The sequence below is a fragment of the Peromyscus leucopus genome, chromosome 6 (genome assembly GCF_004664715.2).
Source record: "Peromyscus leucopus breed LL Stock chromosome 6, UCI_PerLeu_2.1, whole genome shotgun sequence".
Classification (NCBI taxonomy): Eukaryota; Metazoa; Chordata; class Mammalia; order Rodentia; family Cricetidae; genus Peromyscus; species Peromyscus leucopus.
This window is the reverse complement of record NC_051068.1, coordinates 113,894,086-113,910,542: the sequence shown is the minus strand read 5'-3', so window position 1 is coordinate 113,910,542 and position 16,457 is coordinate 113,894,086. Positions and strand designations below refer to the sequence as shown.

The 16,457-nt window shown below is 37.2% G+C and overlaps 1 protein-coding gene across 7 annotated transcripts in view; it reads left to right on the top strand.

Annotated features, from left to right (window-relative positions):
• Pkn2 (protein kinase N2) overlaps nucleotides 1-16,457 on the top strand; it is a 114,964-nt gene that overhangs the window by 58,056 nt on the left and 40,451 nt on the right. For all 7 annotated transcript variants that reach the window (XM_028893757.2, XM_028893753.2, XM_028893756.2 and 4 more), the window contains exons 4-6: nucleotides 7,462-7,579; nucleotides 8,724-8,869; nucleotides 8,959-9,172. In XM_028893757.2, coding sequence (XP_028749590.1) covers nucleotides 7,462-7,579; nucleotides 8,724-8,869; nucleotides 8,959-9,172 — 478 coding nt within the window. The remainder of the gene's footprint in view (nucleotides 1-7,461; nucleotides 7,580-8,723; nucleotides 8,870-8,958; nucleotides 9,173-16,457) is intronic.

Sequence of the window (16,457 nt, the reverse complement as noted above, 5' to 3'; positions counted from 1 at the left end):
AGTAAATAAACAAGTGGGTGTACGTGTGTGGGGAGGTTAGACATTTAAGTAGTTTGTTTTTATGGCAGTCCATGTTAAATGACTTCATATGTCTTGAAGCAGCAGTAAAAATAAAGGCGATAGAAGCAAGCTATTGGTACCTGGATGAGGAAGAATACAGTCAAAAATGACCCTTAGATGATACATAGGCAGACCGAATTGAGTGTGCTATTCACATTGATAAGAAATTCACAAGAGGGAATAAGAAGTTTTGGGGTAAGGGTGATGAGTTTCAGTTTGGCAGTCAAGTCCTCTTAAGCACTCTAGTTTCTGGTTTCTATATGATATAAACCACTATTCCTATATGTGGTATGGCCAGAGTTGCCCTTTCAAATATTAGGTCAGATATTCTAAACCTCCTGCTCAAACCTCAAAACCTTCCATCATTGTTTAGACAAAATCCAAAGTCCTTATTCTGAGTTGGTAAACCCACAGAATTTATCCCTAGGTATCCTATATTCTAAAAACAACTTTTTTGCTCTGCCCTGTACCTTCACTGACCTTTTTCTATCCTTTGAATATAGCTAGTTTTATGAAATGGGGTGTGAGAGGCTTTGGCAGATGGAGCCAAGGTGCTCCACAGTGGGTGAGAGACAAAGACACCATGCAGACAGCACTCAGTGGAGAGTTTTATTTGGTGGAGGGAAGAGAGGGGAGAGGGAGCGGAGAGAGAGGGAGAGAGAGAAAGAGGAGAGCATGCTACCTTGTGGCGAGATGGGGAAGGGAGAGGAGTCCTTTCTTAAAGGGAACAGGAATGTAGAATGACGTCAGGATGCTGGGTGGGCCAGGGTATTATCTGCTTTTTGGCCAGGATTCCAAGAAGTGGGTCTAAATGCTAACAGCATACTCTACTCAAGGCCTTTGTCTTAAGTATTTCCTTCTCCTAAATATTTTCATGACTTTTTCCTCACTTTCTTTAAGTTATTAGATGCAACTGTGTCACAGCAAGCTCGTTACCCCTGTCCCAAGTGAAATAGTAACAGTTCTCCCCTTCACTACACTGCCACTAAACTGAAATTAGTTTATATATGATATGCATGTCTTCTTCCCATTCACAGTACTGTTCTTTTAAAGCTGTGTCTGACCAGGCTGTCTTTGAACTCATTATGTAGTTAGACTGGCTTCAAATGTGTGATCCTCCTGCCTTCTAAGTGCTGAGATTCTTCTAGGTGTATGCATCCATGCCTGCTACACGATCAATTCTGCTGTCCTGTGTTTAACATTAGAATGCAAATTTTATGTAGGCCAAGAACATTGCTTTGTTTTTCACTGTCTGTATTGTTTAGAATTCCCACCTAGTGCCCTAACATACTTTATTACAAAACTCATTACTAGTTACAAGACTGAATGCCTCTCTGTCACTCATTTGTTACTACTATCTTCCATTGGCCCATCTGGGTATTGTAATTATTTTTTCTTTATCATTTATATGACTAAGATATTTTTATTATTATTAATAGAGACCTGGAGATGGGGTACATCTATCTTACCTTATTGTCTAGGGAGTATTATTTCTTAGCATTTCCTCATTGTGCAGTTGTGACTCCGTATGACATCACTGACATTTTCAGCATAGTCTCTGAAGGTTTTGATAAGGCTTGTTAAAGAGACATATCTTGTGCTTATGTTCAGATAGTACACAAAGCTATTTATAAAAATCTAGGGTTCTTTCTAAAGTTTTTTCTCCTTCCCTTCTGTTCTCGCAAGCCTTGTCATACTTTTTCCTAATTGGGAAGTACCCCTTTATCTATCTTTGTCTCCCCATGTCTGTCAAACTAAAAGCTTCATGGGTTAGGATTCTAACAGGCCAAGTCTTGCATTTTAACTGTGTCTGGTAATGTTTAACGTAGGGGAAGTGTGTTACAAGTATTATAGAAAGGTTAAGATAATAATGGGCTCATTTATTTGATAGTTGTATATTTCTGAGATGCATGTTATTCCCAGCATGGTTTTACAAAACAGTACATTGTAAAATGTATTTTTGTTTTTTGAGATAGGGTCTCACTATGTAGCTCTAGCTGGCTGGAGCTTGTTATATAGTCCAGGCTGGCCTTGAACTCATAGATAACTGTTTGTCTCACTTGAGGGTTGGGATTAAAGGCATACACTACCTACCATGACTGGTCAGCTGTTTTCTATTAGTGAAGACTGATACATACTTGGAGGGCTTTTGTCCTGCTGTATCTTGTTTTGTCATGTTTGGTTGTCTCTTGGAGGCCTGATCTTTTCTGAAGGGAAATGGAAAGGGAGTAGATCTGGGGTGAGCTGGAAGAAGTAGAGAGGGGAAACTATGGTCAGCATGTATTGTATGAGAGAAGAATATTTTTAATAAAAAAAAGGACGATGCATAAGTTGAAATTATAAAATATCCATTCCAAATATAATTATCAAGCATTGTAAAGTGCTTATTAGTATTTACTTTACTTAGTCTATTATGTGGAACCATAATAAATCGTTATTTTTTTTAGTTCAAAATTAGTTAAATTTTGGCCTAAAACTTCAGCAGTGTATAGATAGTAGGTGGTGTCCATAGTCACTATTAAAAGCCTTTGTCACACTGTGACATTTGAGTAGCTCTTCTAAAAACAATGTGTGGGGAAAGAAAGTCCATTTGGCTTTAAAATGAAGTATAAGTGTTTTCTTTTGATATTGTACTAAAATAGTTAAAGAACCTCTGGGCTAAGGATGTAGTTTGGTTTATAACAGTGCTTGCCTGTCATACACACTATCCTGCTTTCAATCCCTAGCAGTACATAAACCAGGCAAGTTGGAGACAAGATGAGAAATTCAAGGCTGTCCTCAGTTAAGTAATGAGTTTGATACCGGCCTTAGATACTTGGAAGCTTTCTCATGGGTGGTTGGAGGAGAAGGGAGGGAGAGAGAGAAAACAAAATGTTATCATAGTTATAAAATAATAAAGGAAATGGCTTTACTGAAAACCATACTATTGCATAGTTTCTTTACTCGTTATATTTTTTACATTTAAAGATGAGATACTGTACCATTCTTTTGTTGCTCTAAAGGATTTTTAACCATGATTATGCACTAGCAGTTAATTTTAGCATTATCTAACACAGAAGCTCTGTATTCAGAGAGCTGTTATGTCCTTTTACAGTTTCTGAAGGAAGCCAACAGCTCTCAGAAGGTAGTCATTTTCACACATGAGACAATTTGATTCATGTCTGATTTAATTACGACTTTTAGAGCAAACTCTTTTTCTCTTAACTCTGATCTGACCTCCCCCCCAAACACACACACACACACACACACTTCAATTCTTTGATTTGTCTGATGTTCTTAACACTCGAGAAGGAGAAGAAAAGGAAAAATGCCTTCCTTTAAATTTAGAAAGTTAAGACTTGTATTCATAAAAGTGTTTATGCTATGCCGCAGACAAACACCAAATTCAATCAGCTTCCTTATTGGCAAAGTGTAGTTAGCAAATGTATATGAGGTGTGTGTATATCTGCCTTATAGTGTGCCTTGATATCAAAGGGACTTAGTAAACTGTTTGAGCATGACTCCTTGACTTGGTATGAAATTAAAAAAAATTTTAAAGAGTAAAAACCAGGTAGAAGCACCTAAAATTACTGACTTAGGAGCAGGAAAAAATTAAAAAAAAAAAATGCATGACTGTGCCATGTAGAAGGATTCTTAAAAGTTCTTATTAATAAAATCAAACCTGAGCCAGTTATTGGGGTGAATACTGGAAGGTCAGAGAGATAGAACAAGCCACAGCTATCTCACCTCACCAGTTCCTCAGCTGGTCCTGTTTCCTCAGACTGGAAGCCTCTGAGTCCTCATCCAGAATGAATCCCAGCTGAACTGTGCTGCTTCAGAGCCTGAAAGCTTAACCAGCCGAATGCTTAACCAGCCACATGCTTAACCAGCCAAATGCTTCTTGTTTCTGGTCCTCATGCCTTATATACCTTTCTGCTTTCTGCCATCACTCCCTAGGATTAAAGGCTTGCTTCCTGGGATTAAAGGTGTGAGTCACCATGCCTGGCTGTTTCCAATGTGGCCTTGAACTCACAGAGTTCCCAGATGGATTTCTGCCTCTGGAATGCTAGGATTAAAGGCGTGTGCTATCACTGCCTTACTAGTGGCTTTTCTGTTCTCTGACCCCAGATAAGTTTATTAAGGTACACAATATTTTGGGGAACACAATACCACCACAGTGCCACTCATTTCCCCTGTGATATACTAATTCTGGTAAATGTATCAAACAACATATTAAGAATTTGCTTTTTTTCCCCTTTGTAAAACATCACCATATATACCTATTTTCCCCCTTCTACCGTGTTCCATTCTACATGGTTGATTAGATGAAATGGTGCTGCTAAGTGATGCTTGTCTCCTGAATTCTGGTCCTAAGTCTCATGGAGAATAAAGCTTATTGTAGTCTATTTTATTTCCAAGTTAATACTGATTGCCTTAATGTTAAAGATGCTTGCATCAATAATATGTGAAAATTAGCCTACCATGCAGTTAATCAAGTTTTGTGGATACCTGTTTTTAAAATTTTTTTGTTTGTTTGTTTTTCAAGACAGGGTTTCTCTGTGTAGCCCTTGGCTGTTTCAGAACACACTCTGTAGACCAGGCTGACCTCAAACTCAGAGATCCACCTGTCTCTGCTTCCTGAGTGCTAGGATTAAAAGTGTGTGCCACCACTGCCCGGCTAAAATACAATTGTTATAGTAAGAAATACCATTAACTTCTGATAGTTTTTAAAATTCCTTTGTTAGGTTTCTATGATTACTATATGGAACAAATTGTATTAGTTACTTTTTTTATTGCTGTGATTCCATGACCAAGGCAACTTTTATAAAAAGAGTTTAATTGGGTGTATGTTATAAACATATCAGAGGGTTAGTGTTTTTAATGGTGGAACAACGAAAGCACAGAGGCAGAAAAGCCCCAGCTCACATCTCAAACCACAAGCAACAGCCAGAGAGCAAACTGGTAAAAGTCTTTTGAAACCTCAGTGCCTAACCCCAGTACATACTCTTCCAGCAAGGCCATACCTCCTAATCCTTCCCAACAGTTACCAACTGGGGATCAAGTATTTAAATGCATGAGACTTATGAGGGGCATCTCATTCAAAGCACCATACAAATTAGAGATTTAAAACAATGTATGTTTTTTTATGTGTGACAGCTTAATAGTTTTATTTTGTCAGAATTAGACCTCATAGAACTGCAGTCCAGGTGTTGGCAGATCAGTGTTTGCTCTTAGAGAGTGCAGGGGAGAGAGATTCCGTTCTGAGCCTTTCCATTTTCTGGAAGCTGTACACTGGGAATCACCATCGGAGTGTCCGCTGTTTATCACATTCAATTGCATCACTCTAGCCTGCTCTCTCTTCCAGTTCTACATTCATGGGCCTTTCTGTTCATATTGAGTTTACGTTGATAATCCAGGATGTCCTCTGTATTTTAAGGTCAGATGATTAACAATCTTAAATCCATCTGCTACAAAAATCACTTTGTTGAGTGAGGTAACTTAGAAAATTCTCCCATTAGAACATGGGCATTTTTGGTTGGGCCATTATTTCTTTAATGTCCTGTATAATTCCATGTGTGGTTCTAGAAATAAACAGAGACTTAGTTCAGAGACTTGTTTGAAGTCTTAAGTTGATGACAAAGGGATAACTCCTCCCCAAGTTTAAAAGGAACTCATTAATGACCATCAAGGTTTTCTAGACTTTTCTTGTTACCAGTGTTAACCAGTCCTGTTTCTTGTTTTTGCCTAATTTAAGGGAACACAAATATTTTCTAGGATTAAAATTTACTCATGTATGTGACACTCTCTGAACTTTTAGCTCAGTTTTAAAGACAGATTTTTTAATTATGTGGCTATGTATGTGGGTTTATGCATGTGAGTGCAGGTGCCCATAGAGCCAAAGGAAGGCACTAGAACCAGAGTTACAGGTGGTTGTAGCTGCCCAACATGGGTACTGGGCATTGAACTCTGGTCCTTTGCAAAGGCAGCATGCTCTTAACTGCTGAGCCATCTCTACAACTCATTAACCGAAATGTAGTAAGACAGGAGGACATTTAAAACATTATTGAAGTAAACATCAGATACTGTGCTTCAGATTTTGAGAGTTACTGATCACACTAAGAACACCCATCCAGTTTTGTGTAAAACACAGGTGGAAGAAAAAGAATATCCAATAGAAAGAGAACCAACTCCCAAAAGTGGTCTTCAAGCCACCACATGCATGGCTACATTCAAACACACATGCATGCACACACACACCACCATCACCACAACAATAATAAATTTTAATTTTTCGCTATATGCTTTTAATAATCCCCGCACTCAGGGAGCAGAGGCAGGCAGAACTCTTGAGTTCTAGGACAAGCTGATCCACAGAACTAGTTCCAGGACAGCCAGATCTACACACAGAAACCATGTCTTGAAAAACCTAAATAAATAAATTTTAATTTTAAAACTGGCGTTCTTGTAATTGTAATGATATAGCTAACCCCAGAGGACATCATACCAAGTGAAATTTGCCAGGCACAGAAAGAAAAGGGCTGTATGATCCTATTTGTATGTGGACCCTTGAAAATGACGTTGAATAAATACTAACACTAGAACCCTTGTTTTAGGACAAAGTGGGAGAAGAAATGGGGAAAAGTAGGTCTTACAGGCTACAAATTTTTAGGGCAGATAAGTAAGTCTAGAGATCTCAAATATAGGTTGGAAACTATAGTTAATATTATATATTGAGAGACTGGAGTTTTAGCTTAGTGCTGTATAAGGCTAAGCATCACAGAATTAATAATACTGTGTATTGAAAAGTATGTTAAAGGTGTAGATTTTAGGTGCCTTTAGTACACATATACATTAAAAGGGTAACTAGAAGGTCATGGCTATATTAAGACACTTTGTACTTCTTAGATACATAGCTGGAGATGTAGCTGAGTGAATAGTAGCACACACACCTATTGTGAATAAAACCCTGGGGTTCTGTCCCCAGCAATGTAGTCAGTTAGTCAGTCGGTCAGTAAGAGTCATTTCTTTTCTCTCAAATTGTCTGAACCAATAATGTTTTTCTGTTAACCTTTAAAGTCTTGATGGCTCATGTATGTACATGTGTGTGCGTGTGTGTGCATGTCTGCCTGTCTCTGTATTTTAAAGATTATTAGAAGCTGGACATGGTGGCACACATCTTTAATTCCACCAATGCAGTAGGCAGAGGCAGGTGGGAATCTGCTCCGGGCTAGCCTGGTCTACATAGTGAATTCCAGGCCATCCAAAGCTACATAGTAAGAATGTGTCTCAAAAGACCAAACTTAATTATGAGAATATGCATAGTTCTTTTAACCCTTTTAATCGCTAGGTTATCAGTTGTTCTTTTCAGAAGATAAGATTTATCCTTTTCTCTGCTTACTTTTTCTAATTCATTTTTGATAGGATCGGAAACTCCATGGTACAGCTCAGCAACTGCTCCAGGATAGCAAGACAAAAATAGAAGTCATCCGAATGCAGATTCTTCAGGCTGTTCAGACCAATGAGCTGGCTTTTGATAATGGTGATGGAGTACACTTAAATTTTTGTTGTCTTTTACAAATGTAGGCTACTTACTAAATTCATTAAGAAAAGAAGCATTGGGGCTGGAGAATTTGTTCACCAGCTCTTACAGAGGATCTGGGTTTGTTTCCCAGAAACCACACAGCAGCTCACAACAATCTGTAATTCCAGTCCCAGGGGATTCAACACCCTCTCTGAACTTTGTGAGCACCAGGCATGTATGTGGTGTTCATACATACATGCAAGCAAAACATGCATACCCATAAAATAGTAAAATAAGTCTTTAAAAAAAAACATAAAAACTTTTTTAAAAAGGAAAAGAAAGAAGCAGTCATTCAGAGTTAAGGGAGGAAGGAAAGTTTTAGTTTGGAGATTTTGTTTTGTTTATCTTGAATTTTGCATAGGATGTCCCCCCCCCCCCAGATATTTGCCCTTTGTTTTTCATATGTAGAACATAATTCTTCATTTCAATAAGCAATCAGATAGTTTTTAACTAATGCTTTAAGAAGCATGTTGCTATTTAAAAATATTCCTTTGTTTATCATTTTTCTTATTTAGTTTTTTATTCCACTAGGACTCTTGAGCTAGTTATTAAAAGTAGAGCCAGAAACTACACTTGTCCTTCAGTATCTGCAGATTGGTTTCAAGTCCCCAGTGGATTCCAGAATCTATGGATGCTCAAGTCCAAAGTGGAAGATGTCATAGTATCTGCAGAGAGTATTTGTGCTTCCTCTTGCACATTTTATCTCTGGATTGCTTACTGTACCTAGTCCGTTGGTACAAGAACAAATTGTCTTTACATTATCAGTGGAGATTCAGGTTTTCTCTCAAACACTTTTGCTTTGGAGGTGGTTGAATCCCTACTATAGAACTTGCTGATATGAAGTACCACTGTGTTTCCATATCATCAAATATACATACCAGTGTCTTCAGGCCTAAAACCTTTTCAGATGTGTGATTAATATACGTAACGACTAAAACAACATTTTGTATTTCAGCCTTGTATCTCTTATTACTACAGTGTTCATTGACTTTAAGAACTAACTCAATGTCAGTAATTCATCTATTTTTCGTGGTTTTTAATCACTAGATGTTAGAAAGTGAAATGATTCAGTTCATAAATCCTTGTTTCTTTTTTCTCCTAGCAAAACCTGTGATTAGTCCTCTTGAGCTTCGGATGGAAGAATTAAGGCATCATTTTAGGATAGAGTTTGCAGTAGCAGAAGGTGCAAAGAATGTCATGAAATTACTTGGCTCAGGAAAAGTAACAGACAGAAAAGCACTTTCAGAAGTAATTTTAAAAACAATTTTTAGTTGTTTAATATGTTATTTGAAGAATATCATGGCCTAGATGACAGCAATATCTCTTTTCCTTACAAGGCTCAGGCGAGATTTAATGAATCAAGTCAGAAGTTGGACCTTTTAAAATATTCATTAGAGCAAAGGTTAAATGAACTTCCCAAGAATCATCCCAAAAGCAGTGTTGTCATTGAGGAGCTCTCACTTGTTGCATCACCAACCCTAAGTCCACGGCAGAGCATGATATCCACGCAGAACCAGTACAGCACACTGTCCAAACCAGCAGCGCTAACCGGTGCGTAGTATGTGGCTCTTGTTGTCTGTGTCTTTTTGTTCACATCAGATTATGGATTCATAGTTGGAGTCACTGACATGAGTACAGATCTTTCCTTGAATTATAGTTTAGATTTCTATAGTACAATTTATTGTTTTGCTGGGGCTGATGGTATAACCTGTAAACCTAGCTACTTGCAATGCTGAAACAGGAGGATCACCAGTTCAGGGCTTGCCTGGAGAGCTTTAGTAAAACCCTGACTCAAAATAAAAATCCAATAAGTGGTGAGAATGTAACTCAGTGGAAGAGTACTTGCCTAGCATGTACAAGAATTCATTGAAAGAAAGTTTATTCTGTTATTTAAAGTATAAAATTCAGAGGCTTGTAATATAATGTACAACCATCATCACCTCTGTCAAGTTCTAGAACACTTCATCATCCCTAAAGAAAACCAGTGCTCATTCAGTGCTCCATCCTTCTTCCTAGGCCCTAGTGCTATTAATTGGCTTCTTGTCTCAATGCATTTGTCTCCTAGATAGTTCATGTAAGTGGGATTATATACCTAGTGGCCTTCTATGTCTGACTTATTTCACGTAACACACTTATTCATCTTTTGACCTAAGGATGCCCATGTTATAGTTTTATTTTACATTTTGTTTTTTCATTTGTTAGGATATGTGGGTTCTTTTTACTATTTGAATATTGTGAATAATACCTACATGAATATTTGTGTACATGTTTTTGTTTGAGCACTTGTTTTCAGTCTAGAAGGACACATATCTAGGAATGTACTTGCTAGGTCATATGATTCCTTTGTATTTAAAATTTGAACAGCCATCAAACTTCGACAGTTGTATAATTTAGCATTCTCCAAAACAAATGCATGAGGATTCTCTACATCTCACCAGTGCTTGTTATTTCCTTTTGTTGTTAGTTTTCAAATTATTATAGCTATCCTAGTAGGGCCATTATTGAAAGCGACCCAGGTAGATATCCCTGGCTGTTTTTGTGGAGCTATCTCTTGTTTTCTCTTTCAGTTGTGTGTGTGTGGGGGGGGGTTCACATTTTTTGTCTCTTTTAGATGCATCAATGTATATAATTGTTGTATCTTCCTTATGAATTGACTTTTGTCAATATACAGTTTCCTTTTTTGTCTTTTATAACAAATTTGATGTAAAGTCCATATTGTCTGGTAATAGGTTAGACATATTTACTCTCCCTTGTGGTTATTATGTGAAGCAAATATCCTTTTCTGTCATTTCACTTATAATTAAATGTATATTTGGATCTAATGAATCTTTTGATAAGGTACAATTGGATCATCTTTAATACTTTATGCCAGTGTCTTTTAACTACATAGTTTTATCTAATTATATTTATAGTAACTGCCAGTAATATGTAGTAAATTCTAATACTAACTACTGGAAATTAGGTTAAATTTTATAGGGTTATTCTATATGCTTGCCTTCACTTCAGACATGTAATTATAAGCTTAGAGGTCCCAGCTCATCTGTACTTCTGACAGAGGATTACAAATCCTTGGAGCTTCAGGCTCCATTCCCTGGGACAGTTTGCTGAACTCATGAAGGGTTATAGTTTTATTATAAAGGATATGAATTAGACTCAGAGAAATATGTTTTCTCTTACATGGAGAATGTAGATTTAAAAGTATGTTGTATAAGAGATGAAAAACTAGAAGAATGACCATGAGAAGGGATGAAGAGCTCTTTAAAGAGGGTAGTAAGAGAAGAATAAAAGATAGGTAATAAAGCAGAAGTGTGTGCACTGAAGGGAACCAGTCAAGGAGGGCAGGAAGCCCAGGATGTAAGTGAGAATGAAGTGCAGTGGCACACATGTATGAAATGCCATAGGAACCTCATCACTGTGTATGCTAACCTAAAAATTACTTTAAAAGGGAGGTGGGGAGGTGGAGAGAGTAGGTTGAGCCAAAAGCAAAATGTAAGAACTAGGAGGGTCTTTCTGGTTCTTAGGCTTTGTCGCCCTGCCTAACACATCAGTGTCTTTCACCAACTGGGCAGTTCACTTGAGCTTTAGGTGGCCTGAATTTTTATTGGGACTTTATTATGTGGGTATGATTGAATGAATCGTTGCCATGGCGGTGGAATCAACTCTAGCCAGTTGCCCTGCTCAGGAGGTGAGAACATCAGTCTTATATGACTCAAAGCCCCAACCCCCTAATGTTATGAATAGTCTTTCTAGAAATATCATCTCTCATTGTGAAATTGTCCAGAGACCTACAATGAAACACCTTATTAGCATAAACTCCAGCATGGTCTGAGGTACCACCATGAGTAACAGATTTCTATACTAGAGACAGTTCAAAAGGTTTAGGACAGAGATTCTCAACTGTCCTAATGCTGGGACCCTTTAATACAGTTCCTTATGTTGTGGTGATTGCCCCCCAAACCATAAAATTATTTTCATTGCTAGTTCATAGCTGTAGTTTGCTACTGTTTTCTGATGGTCTTAGGCAACCCCCATGAAAAGGTCACTTGAAAAACCCCAAGGGTCATGACCTACAGGTTGAGAACTGCTGGATTAGGTTCTCTTTGCCATAAACGAAGGGTAAAATTCTTTTTACTATAACAAAGGCACCTACTAGAGAATGAGGCCAGCCTGGGCAAATATGAGACCCCTGTCTCAGAACACAATGAGAACCTGGAAGATGACTCATCAAGTGAAGACATTTGCCAACAATCCTGACTCCCATAAGTGTCCTCTGATCACATGCATACCATGGTATGCACATGCATGTACACATGCATACACTATCAGTCAATCAATATAATTTTAAAATTTTTAAACAAAAGACTTCTTGCTATTCTACAAATAGTACTTTTTTTCTAGAACCTTATGACCTCTTTATAGATTTTTCTAGTCTCTTATTCTCTCATTTTCCTTTTCTATTTAATTAATTAATTTTAATTATTTTTTAAAAGTTATAATAGGCACATACAGAATTTGAGCAAGAAATAGAAGAGACTTCATAAGCCAAATTTCTATGTATTCATCATCTTCCCTACTATCCACATCTTAAACTAGACTGGCATGGATATGTTTTACGTTAGGGTTGTTTCCCCCACTCCCTTTCTCATTTGAGTTTAGGGGAATAGTGTTTTGATGCAGTCTCATTCTGTATTCCAAGCTGGCCTTGAACTCATGGTAATCCTCCTGAGTACTAGAATTACAGGAATGAATCACAGATTTTATAATTGGTGAGTCTACACTGACACATCAATATGATCTGAAGTCCACAGTTTATATTAGCTCACTCTTAATTTGTAATGATGGGTATCTGCCATTATATTTCACTTTTGTATTCTGCCAGTCCCTGTCCCATCACCCGTCTGCAAGCCTGACAGCCCTTTGCTTTTGTATTATTTTATAAATTTATTCCTCTCCCATCTCCCAAGTTCTGCGATTATAGGCATTTGCTACCATGCCCAGCTCAAGGATCCTTCTTTTTTCAGGATGTCATAGCTTGAGTTATAAAATGTGTAGCATTTTCAGGGGTGTGTGTGTGTGTGTGTGTGTGTGTGTGTGAGAGAGAGAGAGAGAGAGAGAGAGAGAGAGAGAGAGAGAGAGAGAGAGAGAGAGAGAGAGGAGGGAGAAGGGAGAGGAGGGAGAGAGAGAGGAGAGTTATGCCAGCATTTCTTTAATACTCTACAAATACTGTTGTATACAGGTGTACCTTCCCCTTCCTTCTGCTGTAATAAATTATGTTTTTGTGCATGATTTGCTCATTAACAGGTTATCATGTTTTTATGAATTTGTCTTTTTAATCACAAGAGAAATTTTAAAAGTAATTACAAACTAAAAATCATGGTATTTGCATTATTATTTACCAAGTGTCATTTGTGTTACCAATGTTCATTATATTTTCTTTGGTTTCAAATCGTTGGTTATTATCTAGTGTCTTTTCACTTAGACATAAGCATTTTTCTTAATGTCTTTTCTGAATAGGTAATGTGAAGGACTGCCTTGGATTTTGTTTTTATAGGGGAATCTAATTATTCTTTCACTTCAGCATCATAGCATTGTTTTACACAGAATTTATTGACATTTTCTCTCAGCGTTTTTATGAGTGCGTGTGCTCGTGCATTCATGTATGTGAATGTGGATGCACACATGCCATGGTGCGTATGTGAAGTCAGGAGAGTCGAATGGATCAATCCTCATCTTCCACCTTGTTTGAAACAGGGTCTCTTTATTTTTCTGCTTTATATGCCAAGCTGCCTAACTCTTAACTTTCAAGGGAGTCTTATCTCTGAAGCCCATCTCCCCCCAGCTTTTGCATGGTTCTGAGGATGTAAACTTGGGCAGCAAGGAGAATAACTGAAAGTTGTTTCTCTTGTTCCATTATATGGGACTTTGTGATTAAACTCAATTCATAGGTTTGTCTCCAAGTGACTTTACCTGTTAAGCCATCTTGCCAGCATGCTGTGGTAAACTGACATAAAACTTGAAGGAAATTTTATAATGCAGCTTCACTGTTGTTACTGTTATCCTAAACTGTAGCTCACAAATTGAACTAAATCTGAGGCACACTGTGGTGCCAAAATGAATTCACAGGAACACAACAGGATATATATCTGAGGCAACATAGCATAAGCTAACCATCCACACTACTAGCTTACTGTAGTTATAGTTTTAATCCCAGCTAGAACTATGTTCTTTTGATATGTGATGTCTGATGTTGTAAAGCTGAGTTTTCTCTGGTTACTTATGTGAAAGGTTAGTAGAACAGGAAATCAAGGTGGGAGTTTTCAAACTTACTCCAGAGTTTGGAAGTTTGTGCAGTGCTCCACAAATGCGCCCTACTAGGAAATAATCTTGCTTATTTAATGAAATGAAAAGAACTTTCAAGTTGTGTGAATTGCTTTTTCAAGTAGCTATTAATTTGTTAACATGTCAGTAATATAGAACTACTATTTAACAAACAGTTTTCTTTAATGCTTGGAACATAAACAAACTGCATACTATGGTATCTGTCTAGCTATAGTTTATGTAGCTCCTTCCACAAATATCTTTCACAATTCAAGTACACTGTAAGCCATCTTCCCCTATCTTCTTTAAATGTCTTTGCCTTATTCTCTGTCTTATAATATGGTATGTATTTTTCAAATTCAGAACAAGAATGTAGACCCCCATAATGAGTGAAGGGATCATCATCAACCTACCATTTTATTTATTCTACAAACAGTTGATAACTACTGTGTAGTAATTAGGTACCCACTGTGCTTACTGTCTTAAGTTTGATGATCTTTTAGGTTAGTGCTTATTCTCAAGAATTCCCCAAAGATTCATTGGTTAAAGTAGGATTTCAAGTATTTGGAAATTGATGTTATTGATAGAAAAGTAATATAGGCACACTTTTGAAACTGACTTGATATACTTACATTTTTATCTTATTTTATTTTATTTATTTATTTTTGGTTTTTCAAGACATGGTTTCAAGACATGGTTTTGGAGCCTGTCCTGGATCTCGCTCTGTAGACCAGGCTGGCATGGTACTCACAGAGATCCACCTGCCTCTGCCTTCCAAGTGCTAGGATTAAAGGCATTCTCCATCACCGCCCAGCTACAATTTTATTTTTCATTCTCTGTTTGAGTCTGGTTTTTCTAGCTAGTTTTATGTCAACTTAGCACAAGCTAGAGATGTATATAAGAATAGAGAATCTTAATTGAGAAACTGACCCCCTAAGATCAGTTTGTGGGCAAACCTTTAGGACATTTTTTAATTGGTGATTGATATGTCAGGGCCCAGCCCATTGTAGGTGGTGCCATCCCTGGGCATGTGGTCCTGGGTGCTATAGGAAAGTAGATTGAACAAGCCAACAAGCATCATGCTTCCGTGGCCTCTGCATTAATTCCTGTCTCCAGGTTTCTGCCCTGACTTCCCTCAATGATAGACTATGCTGTGGAACCTAAGCTGAAATAAAAACCTTTTCATCCCAAAGTTGCTTTTGGTTATGGTCTTTAGTCACAGCAGTAGTAGTCCTAACTAAGACATTTTTTTTTTCCGATTTTGTTTTAAAATATATTACTGAGTTATATCAAGAGTATAAATGTAGAATAGTGGTACATATTGACAGTCCCAACCCTGGGAGGCTGAGAGAGGAGGATCACGGGTTCCAGGTCAGGTGAGGCTACATAGAAGGCCTCACCTCAAAACAGCAATAGCAGTTAATAACAATGGTGCAGGTTACAATACTGAGTACAAAAGTTTATAAATACATTTAGTTCTTAGATTCACATGTTTTAAATTTTGTGTATTATGGCTTATGAAGGTAAAGAATGTAGTTTTACCCTATTTCATAATGTAATTATGCCATGTCATAAAAGAATGAAACCTCTAGATGTTTAATAAAGATCTTAGCTCCCTCTGGATTTTGTTTTTTTCTCTAAATGAAAGCAGGTGGTGAGCATTGTCATGTCCTGATATTGAAATTACTAAAATATTTAATAAGCCACCAGGATTTGAAGTAGTAACCAGATGTTTTCAGTTTCCCCAGGATAACTTTTACAGCTGAGTATTTACACTGGAAATGAGGAAAGTTTGCCATTGTTTCAATAAAACACATAAAACACAAGCACAAGTTGTTTCTTTTGAACAACAAAAAGGTAGCCACTACACTTAAACTGTCTTGTTGCTCCACAGCCTAACAAACTTGAACAAAAAGATAATTGTTTTCCTTCCCACCTTAACAAGTTTGCTGCTCTGCATAGCTATTCAGTAGGATTCACCCATCTTAACTATACTATTTAATGACTTTTTAAAGTAAAATACCTATCACTTTTTAGGACAGTATTACAAGAGTATTTCAGGCATATTGAAAGTAGTTCTGCTCTGTTTTCCAATGAGAAAACCACTGCTATCCTAATCTCTGTACTTCTCTGTATGTGGTGTTATTTTCTTCTTGCTGCCTGTGGTGCTGTTTATAAAAAAAAATTAAAATATGACACACTTTATGATTCTTTGATTTGATATTCATTTAGCTTCTTGAGTTTATAATTTTCATAAAATTTTGGGAGCTTTTAATGACTTTTTAAAAAATACACATTTCTGTTTCCCGTTCTGTCTGCTTTTTATCAGGAACTTTATTTAAACTTACACAATTTTATCAAGATAAATTCATAGTTCACATAAGTGTTATTATTTTCTGTGGTGTGTTAATCCTTTCTGATGCTGTTGTCTTTAACTCAGGCAACCTTTTCTTTTGCAGTGCTGAATCAGCCACCAATTCCATCCAGTACATATTTTTAAATTTTAGGCATTGTCCTT